The sequence below is a fragment of the Rhincodon typus genome, chromosome 29 (assembly GCF_021869965.1).
Source record: "Rhincodon typus isolate 14 chromosome 29, sRhiTyp1.1, whole genome shotgun sequence".
NCBI lineage: Eukaryota > Metazoa > Chordata > Chondrichthyes > Orectolobiformes > Rhincodontidae > Rhincodon > Rhincodon typus.
This window is the reverse complement of record NC_063360.1, coordinates 23,257,347-23,269,708: the sequence shown is the minus strand read 5'-3', so window position 1 is coordinate 23,269,708 and position 12,362 is coordinate 23,257,347. Positions and strand designations below refer to the sequence as shown.

The following is a 12,362-nucleotide window of genomic DNA, read 5'->3' as shown; positions in this document are numbered from 1 at the left end:
CAATCTCTCCTAGCTCCCTCACCCACGCCTCCTTATTTTCTTCCTCCTGCCACCATCCCCTTTTCCCCACGCTATCTTCACCCCTCCATTATTTCCTCCCCCCAAGTGAGGGCAAGAATGTGGTGTCAAGAAGCCTTTGCAAAGCTGCATCTTATTAGAAGGGGAGAGAAAGCTTTGCTGGTTGAAGGAAGATGGTTATGGTTGTTAGTGGTCGGTCATTGCGGCTTCACGACGACCACTATAGCATTTCATCAGGTGTTTTGCGAATTGACCTGTTCAGAAATGTTACACACACTTAGAGCAAGTAAGGACTTGAACCTGGGTCTCCTAGCTCAGAGGCAGGGATATTACCACTGCTGCAAATTCCTCTTATTTTTTCATCAGGAACGGTATATTTAATCAACTTTGTCCATTTCCCGCCTCTAGAGCTGGTCGAACCCAGGTTTTCTGGCTCAGTAGTAGAAACACAACCACTGCACTAAAAGAATCAGCAGTTCATCAGAGGCGTTTCCTATGTTCAGCCATCTTCAGCTGCTTCTATTCATCAATGAACCTGAGAGTGCTGTTCCCAATTTTGTTGATTTGAAACAGGCATTGTCCATGTCCATGTCCATGTCCATGTCCTTTCTATCTGTAAGTAACAGGGCCCTGTATAAAATATGTAGCTTGAATTGAATTGCCTTTATTCTTGTGTACTTGAATGAGTACAGTGAAAAGTTTATGGTTGTTGCACTACAGTGCCATCTTAGGTACAAAGGTACCAGGTACAGCTACTTAAGATCAAATGCTTAGGAAACAAAAAAAAGCATGTTAGAAAAGTAAAGAAATAAATAGTCCAGCATTTTTTGTCATAGGAATAAATTAGGAAAATAAGTAAAAAGCTCACAATCAGTCTTTCTGGTCCAGTCCATGCTGGTACCAAGCCTCCAGGGAGACCTCCACTGCCTTGTTGCCACCTGTCCTAGATTCACCAACATATGAGTTGCTCCCCTTCAGGAGCCACTTCTTTGCCGCTGGGCTGTCTTCTCTGATTCTGTTGAACCCACACTTTCCCCACAACCTGGAGACCCCAGCTTTGCTGCCAGGCCAGGCTGCTGCCGGGCTACAAATCCCACTTTGGCTGTAGATGTTGGCCTGCTGGTGCTGCCATCCGATACATGTAGATGTGTTATGCTGAACCTGAATGATCTTAAATTGGTTGCCAGTCTAGTTTCTCTCTTTTAGGATTATCCACCAAATTTGTCAACTTCAGAATTGCATCTAATATTACACTATTGTATGTTTTGCATGCCTGGCCTGGTTGGGTATTGTCAGTACCTTGCTGCAAATAGCTTGGTGAAAAGCTATTTGAAAGAATGTCAATCTTTGGGGTGTGTCCTGGAAGCTACACATTAATACACAGGGCTCTGCTGTTTGTAGACAGAAGATATGTATGAAATGTTGCTGTTTAAACTGAGCAAAGTCGGTTACAGCTGTGGGCTAGGTGGCAGCAAAATCAGTCAACTGCCTGCTTCAAAATTTATGTCCAGCTTGCCTGTTAACTGTGAATCAACATTGAGTGCATTCTCTGTGGCAATGCCACTACCAATTGGATCACTTGCCAACCATTTTGGCATTCTTTTTCCTTCTGCAGTATTAATATTAACTTGTCCTTTGAATTTGTATTATGAAATGCCCTGATGAATCCATATTAGAAAGCATTAACAAAGTTTTTTTTTAATGAGTGCTTTCTTACTGCATGTTTAATGTTGGTTTTAAACTGGAATATAAATTTCCTGCCAGTGGGCTCGAAAGTGTCTTCTCGAGAGAGAGAGAGAAGCTTTCAATTTGCAATATCTTGACAAATCCTGCTTCAATCTATATTCTGGTGTCAGCTAAATCATCCTTTGGCTACAGTGGAATTCTGAATTTACCTATTTGGGATTGAATCATTTTCCACATGTTTTACACTTTTTTCCTTGGTCAGTATAATTTCTGAATAATTAAGACTATAGAAAACTGACAACTGGAGAAAAGTATTTAAAGAAATGTTTATCCTTTCATAATTCACAGCTTTGTCATGATCGTGGATATTTGGTGACACAAGATGAATTGGATCAGACACTAGAAGAATTTAGGGGTCAATTTGGAGACAAGCCAAGTGAAGGGCGGCCACGACGTTCAGACCTGACCGTGCTTGTTGCTCATAATGATGACCCCACTGATCAGATGTTTGTTTTCTTTCCAGGTATTCAAGTTAAATTATGTGGGTTTTTCCTTCTGCATTTTAGGGTTGAATCACTTGTAATCCATCTTTCCACCACCAGTCAGTACGATTACCAGTGGCTGGTAGTCAGGAGGAACGTCATTACCACATGGATATGAGATGAAAGTCTTGTGGTGTAGTGGTAGTGTCTCTGTTTGGGCCTGAAGGCTTGGGTTCAAGTTCCAATCCCACTCAGGAGTGTGATGTAATGTCCCTAAACAAGGTGATTAGAAATGGTTACCTATTGATGCTGATGTCTAGTCTTAAGCAACTGGGGTCAAATGTGAGAAGGATCATCTCCACTGTATGGTACCTTTCATCTTTCTGTGGTAGTGGTTAACTATAAATACCATATTTTTTCCTGGAACTGCATACATAGAGTTTGAGATCTGTTCTTCTAATATAAACAGCACTTCCAACTTCTCTCCCACTACACATACTGCCGTAAATTGATTACTAGACATAATGACCAGCAAGCCTATTGACTTATTTAATTGGTGGGGCAGTATGTGTGTCTTCAATTGACTCTTTATTCAACAATGAATATTCAGTAATGACAACTTGATTCCGGTTAACGTTCCTCATTTGTGTACTTGAAAAGAAAAAGTGGCCCAATAACAGTTATAAAATGCTGAATGAAAGAGTCCTATCAGACTTGAAATGTTAGCTGTGTTTCTCTGTCCACAGATGTTGCCAGACCTATTGTCTGGGTCTTCAGCTTTTCTGTTTTATATAAACCATGTGGTATTTCTTGGTCTAGTCAATGAAAACAGTAAACTTGCTTTTTTTCCAACTGATTTTCCCCTATGAACTGTCTAGACTTGTTTGAAACTGATATTAAAAAATGTTCCTTTGTCAGAGGAGCCAAAAGTTGGGATCAAAACCATTAAAATGTATTGTCAACGCATGCAGGAAGAAAATATTACCAGAGCCATCATTGTGGTACAACAAGGGATGACCCCATCTGCAAAGCAGGTATAAAGTGGAAATTTAATTATTACCAAAATTTCTTAACTTTTCTTTTGCCTGCTGTTACATTTCTGTTATCAAATGTACAAATAAGGTAGTGGAGAAAAATAAACTAAATTATGCGGGTATATTAAAACAGGAAATCTCACTAATGTGAAATTAGGTAGTATAAGCAATTCTCACAAGGTAATGAGGTCAAATTTCTTGCCTGTCTTGTCCTTTTTCCCTTCAAGACAGTCGTAGAACAGTTGAAATTCATATCATGAAATATTGTGGTTGTTGGAATATACTACTCTTGAATGCTGTGAACCAGTGTGTGACTTGGGTTGAGGTGTATCAGAGGTGTACTATATGATGCTTGGGGAAAAACTGTTCTTGCTGTTTTTCAAATCAAGGACTAGGGATCGCAAGTCTAAATATTGCTAGACATTCATAGTGAAATTACAAAATGCTTCCACATCTAAAAGATAGCAGTTTGTACATTTTCCACAAGATGCACTTGAGGCTACGTTAAGTTGTTAACTTGACAACTGGGGATGATAGATTTTAATTAACAGACTTAAGCATGGGGTTATACAGATTGGGGCATTACTCTTCTGCAATGATTGAAAAGGTTTGAAGGGCTAACTGGCCTACTCATATATTTTTATAGACTTTCCTTTGCTTTTACTGGAAAAGAGGAAAGAAAAAATTTGGTATCTTCAAATTTACTATGTTTACTGTTGCTCAAGTATTAGTTTTGGATGCCTTTACATGATTGTGTGCAATATTTTGGAAACATCTTAAAGCAAGAGAAGCACTTTGCCCACAGGGGGAGGAATGTTCTGTCAGCTTCTGAGCCTGGGTGACTAGAAGAGAAATGAAGTACACTGAGCAAAATATCCATGTTCTTGACAGTAAAATGAACATAATTTTTCTTAACTGATAAAGGGATTATTTCTACTTGATTTTTCTTTCTGCAGTCTCTAGTTGACATGGCTCCTAAGTATATCCTTGAGCAATTCCTGCAACAGGAACTCCTGATTAACATTACAGAACATGAAGTAAGTTTTTTTTTTTTTTGTTTTATTTCCCTGCAAGACTTCCTTGAAATAGACTATTGGCTTGATAGGGGAGTGGCCGAGTGATATTTTCACTGAGTTGTTAATCCAGCGACCCAGGTAATGTTCTGGGGACCGGGGTTCGAACCCTGCCACAGCAGATGGTGAAAATTGAATCAAATCTTTTCCAACTCACTGTACAGAAAAATTTAAATGTACATGATGGGTCATAGTGTAACCTTTGTCATTAACTTGGTTTTGTTATTTAATCGGGACTACTTCTGGGTTTCAAAAAATGTCATCCAGCAGAATTCTGTTCTTAAATAAACTAGAAATGCTCAGTAGGTTTTGTTTCTTTTAATATCCAACACGGGTATTCTACATACCATGTGCATAACCCTTGATGTAACATCTTACGAATGATAATTTGCACGAAAATAGTTTTTTGTCAAGGTTTTTTTACCTGTGCTGATTTTTTTTTTAAAAAAAAGTAAAAATCAGGCGCTATATCAAAGGAGAATGTGATGAAAGTAATTCATAATTAAGTATGCACTGGGAAAAATTGTAAAAGAAATTCAATCAAAATGTATAAACTGTCAGGCTATCTAAAGTAGATCTTGTTTTCTGTAAACAAATTGAATGTAATTATGTTCTTTTAGCTTGTTCCAGAGCACATAGTCATGACCAAGGAGGAAGTTACAGAGCTGCTGGCACGATAGTATCCTTTGTGTTATATTGAAAATATTTAAAATTTCAGATGATGGCAATTCTATCTTTGATTTATTAGAATTATGCTTTTCTGTAGATTACATTGGTTACATTGCTAAAGTACAAATTTCAAAACTAACTTTGACAATGCATTAACTGAATTTTGGGATTCCTCATGGGGTGTTTTCAAGTCCTAATTCTACATTAAGTTTTACTATGTAGAATTGTTCTTCATGCTTCCCTTTAACTTCTCTGCAGTATTTATTTTGTATTCTTCCTCTTGCAAATCTGCAGTTACCCAATGCACTGTTTCCAGAGCATAGAATGTACAAGTTCCTGTTCTTGGGACAGTTTCACCTTTCTTAACCTGGCTATAAAGAGCAACACCAATTTTCTGAATTTACAATTTGGCATTGTAGATGTAGGATCTCCTTCCAAAGATTTTTTTTTTTCAATGGGTTCCTTTCTGCTACCTTCTGACCAAATGTCTTTTTTATTCTTATCAAGTGATGTCACCCTTGATTAGTAAAATTTTATGACCACATAGGGAAAAGCAAGTGTTTTCTCATTTCATTTCCACAGTCTGCAAGCAGTAATCACCAGATAGTGGATCCAAAGTAAACAAATTTCCTTTTTACAAGTTCAACAAATCTTAAGTCGCTTCTTACATTCCTGCTATCCCAGCAGAAGTCGGCTTACTCGTACAAACTGTGAATCAAACCTTTGATTTTCTTTGTCTTGTGTGCTCAACTGTTTCTGTGCCCCTTTTTTATTTTTTGCTTGCTGAGGACAGTAAGTATCTTCACATTAAGTATAGTTAGTGTAGACTTCATTACCCCACTTGTAGGTTATTACAATTTAATATCATTTGTAATAGGACTGATTTGTATTGTGATTTACATTGATCTAGATTTGCACTGGATATGATGTAGGATTCTGTGAACCATTGGCACCGTATTGGAGCAATTACTTTTGTTACCTTTTCAACATTATGGATTAATTACCTCTAGGGCCCTACAATTTCAAAGGTGTTCTAACTCCATAAACTTCCTGCCTCTTGCTGCTCGTCTACCAAACCCATGCTCAGCAAGAGTTTGGGACCGGGAATGTACCAGTGGGATGGTGGCAGGAGTAACAAGTTGAGTTTTTTTTTTTTTTTTTTGTTTGTTTGTTTTAAACCTTATTTAATCTACAAATAGAACATGTTTAAAAATCAGTATTTTAACATTGAGGCATACTGTTTTATTATCAAGAAAGGCCCTGCTAAGCCTAACCAAAGCTTTTATGTTGGTTACAATGGGAAAATCTAATCGGCTTAACAGTGCAACATGAAATAAAACAATGTCAGGAATACAGCTACAACATTAAACAAGAAATTACAATGAAGATTGAATGGTCTGCATTATGCAAGACCTGTATCTTGTCCACTTATTTGCTGAATGCCAGAATTGCTTGTGAATTTGCAACTTGAGGATTATCTTAACACCAATGCTAATTGATTTCACAAAATTGTAACATCTCAAAGTTCTGTTCCCTATATTCTATACCACATCTGCTACAGAACTCTCCTGTTCTTGTCATTTGTTTCCAATCTCCAAGTCCAAAATGCTTGTACTGGTTTGCAAGTCTGTTCACTACCTTCCTGCCTGTCCCTGAAGATTACTTCAGTACTGTTATGACCAGTTCCTGGTCCATCCATCCCCTCGATTGGTCACAAGATTAATCTTGTGATTATCCCTTTGTGGGTTCAATTCTCCCAGACCAAATTAATTTATCTTTTAAAAGCAGCCAGTTTAACCAGGCTTTCTCGAATTGACAAATGTGAGTTTTAGTTACTAAATGAGAGAAGAAATTAACAGCACAACACATATGCACAGATTAGAAAGAGTCCAAAGAGGTTTTTCTTCAATAAAGATATGAATTATTCTGAAGAGTAGGCAAGAAGTCTATGCTGGTGTTATTTTGGGTGACATTAGCTCAATCAATATTGATGATATGTGAGCAGTTGATTTCAAGGTGCTTATCAGCTGAAATGCCTTTGACCTACTTCCTTTTACTTCTGGTTTTGTTTTCTTTCTGATTCCCAGTTTTTTGAAAAAAAAAGACTTTCCTGTATAAAAGATGACTAGGGGTTTTCTCTGCTGTGACTCACTGCACACACCTTCATCCACTAGTGGACAGATCATGGTTGAAACTGGCTTTTAATCCCTGCTCTTGTGTACTCTTGCAAGGGGGAAAACTCAACCATGTCTCTCACCCAGACTTTTCTCCCATGTTGCTGAGTCTTTGCAGGACTTTACACTTCAGTTGGCATTACATTTCCCCCTTTTGAGTCTTCCTTGGTACATTTTTGATGTGACATCCATGGTCCCCCTCCAGGTAGGAGAGCACTCTTTCAGGCCTTCCAGACATTGACAAAATTGCTTAGATCTTATAATCTCAACGTAATCAGTTATTTTGGATGTCCTTTTTCCCTTTTCTTAATTTTTTTTTTTTTTTAAACTAAAAATTGGCTGTAGGTGACACAGAATTATGATGCATGGTCATGACTGAACACACGCACACACTCCCTGTACCGCTCCAAGCGGCATCCTTTGCACACCCCTATGCTGAAGATGCAGTACAAGGAGCAGAGTCTTCAGCTATCTTGACTGCATGTTTAAGACTCTCTCCTTGAATCTCTCTGCCGGTTGCGTCTCCCACCAATTTCAAAAGCTGCCTTGTCACCTAATTCTTGAATTTTGTTTGCTACCATCTCTTATCTAATTCCCACCATTACTCTTTAAATTTTTTGTCTCAAATTCACCTACAGTAAGCAGTTTGGAACACTTTGCTCTTTACCATAATTTGATATCAGTTTTCAGGTTTCTCATTTCTATAGCAAGACTTTTTTTGAAGTGAGGCAGTTGGCTGGATATTAAATCAACTTTTTGATTACTATATACTGTTTGTATGTTTAACATGACCAAGAAAAATAATTTAAGTAATAAAAGTTGGTCAGTTAACAGAAAATAAGTGACCATCTCTGCATTTTGCTGGGTAACCATTATTTGCTTTAAGTATGTTTACCAGCAAGTTAAAGGAGAGCCAATTGCCAAGAATACAAGCAGGTGATCCTGTGGCACGATACTTTGGATTGAAGAGAGGACAGGTTTGTTGCCGTTTATTGATTCGAGATTTGCTTCATTGCTACTGGTATAAAACATTAAAGTGGGACTCCAGTTTTTTTATTCCTGTTTTTATAGGTGGTTAAGATTATAAGACCTAGTGAAACTGCAGGAAGGTACATTACCTACAGACTTGTGCAGTGAAACACAATGTAAGTACGTGTAAAACATTTTTGACAAATATATACTCATCAGTTTCCTCATGCTTGTTTCCCATTTGCAACCAGTAATTATAATGGGGGGTAAAAAAGAAGAGTTGAAGTGAATGCACAACTGTATTCTCTCCATCACATAAGTTGCCTGTTACATGTCTTTAACTTCCATCTCAGATAATCACTAAAACCCACACTCGTATCTTTATATCACTTCCCAGATTTGCCTATTAAAGTACCTTCCTGGCCATCATTCATCTCTTAAAACTTTAAATGAGGAGAGGAGTGGGCAATTTGGCCCATTGAGCCAGCTCTGCCACTCAATATGGTAATATGATTTTAATCTTGGCTTCAACTCCCCTTTTTCCTGTCTGCATTTTGTAACCTTTCAACCCATTATTAATTAAAAATCTATTTATCATCTTTAAACTCATTTGGTGGCCTGACATCCCCTGCACTGTGGGTAATGAATTCTACAAATTATTAAACCTTTACAGAAAGTAATTCCTCCTTTATTTCAAATCTGCTACCCCCTTAATGTAAAACTGACCTCTCATTCTGGATTGCTCCACAAGGGCAATCTCCATTCTGTCTACTGTATCAATCACCTTTTTTTTTTTAAACACTTTTATATACCTTAATTAGATCTCCTCTCATTCTTAATTTTTAATGTCTCTTCAGAAGACAAACCCCTCATCTCTGGAATCAAGCTAGTGAACCTCCTCTGAACTGCCTCTGATGCAACCACTAATTTCTTCAAGTAAATGGGACAAAACTATGCAATTCTCCAGCTCATCCAAGCTCTCCTGTCTTTATTCTATCATACACCAGGTTAATCTAAAACAATGCAAAATAATTCACAAATTTAAAAACAAACTATGGATGCTGGAAATCAGTGACAAAATCAGACATTGCTGGAAAAACTCAGCAGTTCAAGTAGCACTTACGGAGAGAAAGGAGAGCTAATGTTTTGGGTGCAGTGACCAGTTCCAGCAATCTGATTTTTATTCAAAATAATTCTGGACTAACTTCGTAAAGCATAAGACCTTCAGGAGAAGACCACCTCCAGGTTTGTGGAGCCTGTTTCACAATTCAATGATGGCTGCTCCTCTACCTCCACTCCACTTTCCTGACTTATTCTGTGAATTCAAAATCTTTCTATCTCCGAATTTATTAGAATTCATTTGATGGTGAAGCACTCTACTGTGGTGTAGCTCTAAGGCTCAGTCCCCTGTGAGTGAAAAAAATCTCAACTCCATCTTAAATAACCAAGTCCTTAATCTTAAAAATAACAAAACCAGATAAGCCATAGTACTCAAACTTTTATCTTACATCCTTCATGGGTACTTCCATTTAGTATGGAGCAAAGGCTTCATATTCCCTGTGCTAAATGGAAGTTACTGTGTATGACCCTAACTTTAGAATTTGTCTTTGTGTTCTGTTATGTTCAGCTATAACATCAAAGTTTCAGCATACCCTATTGGCTAAGTAGGCTACAAAACTCCTCTATCATCTTTAAAATTGAAAAACTGATTGCTCGTGGAATGTAATGTTAAGTACATACAAGTTTTCCTATAACGTGATGAACAAGTCCAGACGGCTGAATAAATTCCTCTGACTTCTAAGGTTGCCTATGACTGTGTTTAAATTTTCAAAGTGCTACTTTTATTTTAATTACACATGGTAAAAGGCAATGAAAAACCAAGCCAACTAGTTCTTGTTGATCAAAAATCGAGGCATTTTACTGTATACTGACTTGGTTAAAAATATCAGCTTGATTAAAATGCCTTGAATCCCATGACATAATATATCCACTAGTATGCGAGCAATGGGAAGTTCAAATTTTGATTTGAATTTCTGGTGAAGCAGTAACCTAGCTTGATCTTCTGAGGGAGATTTCTCAAATTGAAATTTCAGTATCACTGTGATGCATTTGATGGATCTGAGCTCAGAAAAGACTTGAAAGAGGAATGCAGTGATTCCATTTCAAAAGCTTTATTGATACTGCATTTTTTTTTTTGAAACAAACAAACTTATTAGTTATTCCCAACTAGAATTTTGAATATGACAGCTGGCAATAGTACAGAAATGAGAAAATCCATAGTAACTGAAGAATTTAATCTCTTGCCCACTGTCAAGGCTATTGAGATGCCATTGAAAAAGAGAATTCTTCAGTTGTGATGGGCTTCTTTTTGTCTTGGGTAGTTTCTGTAGGACAACTGCTCATTATCCTTGTTCAAACATGGCAAGTGTGAAATTCTGCATAGTCTGTATTAAACTTCATGACATGTGGCAAACTTAAAACTAGTCCAAGTAACAGATATCAAATATAAAGGAAAGACAATAATCTTTCTCTCCTCTCTAGGCATGAAACTGGTATCAAACAGAAGTCAAACATTGAAAACTTGAAGCTGTTGCTGCTTTTTGCTGACTCTTGATTTGAGCAAAGGATGGTCATTCAGTTCAAGGTTAACTTTTTCAAAATAAATTTTTTTTATAAAAACAAGTTATTTAAGTGTTAGAATTTAGTTGATTTAATATTTTATTGAGCAGTAGAAACCTACCACACATGCACATTTTTCTGCATGGGGTTTTATACAATGAACAATCAAATAATCCTGGTGGTTGTGTCCGCTGAGTTGTTGACTGGGTTGACAACTTGGAATGCTCTTTAACAGAATAAAGGGACCAGTTAAGCAAAATTTCTTTGCATAAAGTTGGAGAATTGAATGCTCTTGTTATGGAAAATAACTGAGGCAAAGACCACTTCTTAAAATGGAAGTTGAATAACAGACTTTGTGTTGCTTTTAACATAAACATGACTCAAGAAATTTCACAGGAGCACAATCTGAAACTGAAGTTAGCACTTGGGTGGCTGAAGACACATCTGGTAAAGCTAGGTTTAAAGAATGGAAGAGTTCATAAAATACCAAAATTGGAATTTTAAGGTTGTGGGGTTTGAGGAGTTTGAATGAAGTGCTTATTTCTGCAAAGATACAGGGAAAGGGCAAGGGCAATAGGCATAATTTTGAATTGCTGTCAAAGAACCGGCACAGGCACCCCTGTTATATAGGGAATTCTACCATGCTTCGTGTTAATTCAGTGACGTGTAGGATGCATCAACCAATATCCCTTTGAGAATGTTAAGTTTGCTACAACTTTCAAATTTAAATTGCAGCTTTAATACATAGCTTGGAGTCAGTGCTGCTCAGAAGGACCCTGGTCCCTCATTGGCTCCAAGACTAGCTTGGAGAATGGGTATGCACTGCAAAGATTGGCAAACTAGAATTGTGAATGCTCTGCATAGAACAGGAACAAGTGTAGGCCATTCAGCCTACAATCTCCTCTTGACATCCATCTTTAAATTGTGCCTGTTACTCTTCTGTCCCCAACCAGGGAAAACATCACCATACTGGCATCTACCCAATCTGTCCCTGTATAAGAAAGTAGTTTGTAGGTTTTGGCAAGGTCACCTTTCATCCTTCAAGACTGTAGAGAATATAGGCCCAGTTTGCCCAATCTCTCTTTGTAGGCATTAATAGTAACAGGTATAGCTTGTGGTAGGCCATCACTGCCAATGAGATGTAACTCATTTGGGTCCTCTGTGCCAAGGTATATAATAATTTTTGTGTTTTAAACATGGTTAAATCTTGTCACTTTTCATGGTTTAAGTAAAATATGTTTTCTAACTTCAAAATGAATTTCAATGTTAACTTCAGACTTCCTGTTCACAACCAATCTATTTTCAAGAATTTTCTACCTTTGCTTCTGCCACAGTCCTCCTGTTCTTGCCCCAGCCCTCAATCCATCATTTATCCCTTGCCCCATCTGTGTTGGAGTGCTGCTGCCACTGACCAGCCTCTGCCACTAGATGGAGTGTGGTCAACTAAAACTTCATTGTTTATAAATACAGTATGTTTTTAAAATTACAGTAGCTATACTTTGTATATATTTCAAAACTTTATTTAAGGCTATTTAATTCTGAATGGAAGCATTTAGAAATGTATACCACTTCAACTTAATGTTCTAAAGTTTTTTGCCTAACTGTGCAATGTTTATTTTCTATAAAGGAAAGCTTTGA

The 12,362-nt window shown here is 37.4% G+C and overlaps 1 protein-coding gene across 5 annotated transcripts in view; it reads left to right on the top strand.

Moving 5' to 3' along the window:
- LOC109931451 (DNA-directed RNA polymerases I, II, and III subunit RPABC1) overlaps positions 1-12,362 on the top strand; it is a 68,577-nt gene that overhangs the window by 240 nt on the left and 55,975 nt on the right. For 2 of the 5 annotated variants that reach the window (XR_007265129.1, XR_007265130.1), the window contains exons 2-8: positions 2,053-2,227; positions 3,105-3,220; positions 4,177-4,257; positions 4,914-4,972; positions 8,035-8,113; positions 8,208-8,281; positions 10,647-10,749. Coding sequence is in view for 3 of the 5 variants with exons in the window: in XM_048614125.1 (XP_048470082.1) it covers positions 2,053-2,227; positions 3,105-3,220; positions 4,177-4,257; positions 4,914-4,972; positions 8,035-8,113; positions 8,208-8,273 (576 nt within the window). In the remaining 2 variants the exon portion in view is untranslated. Of the gene's footprint in view, positions 1-2,052; positions 2,228-3,104; positions 3,221-4,176; positions 4,258-4,913; positions 4,973-8,034; positions 8,114-8,207; positions 8,282-8,962; positions 10,619-10,646; positions 10,792-12,362 lie in introns of those variants that run through there. The other 3 variants (XM_048614125.1, XM_048614124.1, XM_048614126.1) reach the window with 3 other exon arrangements.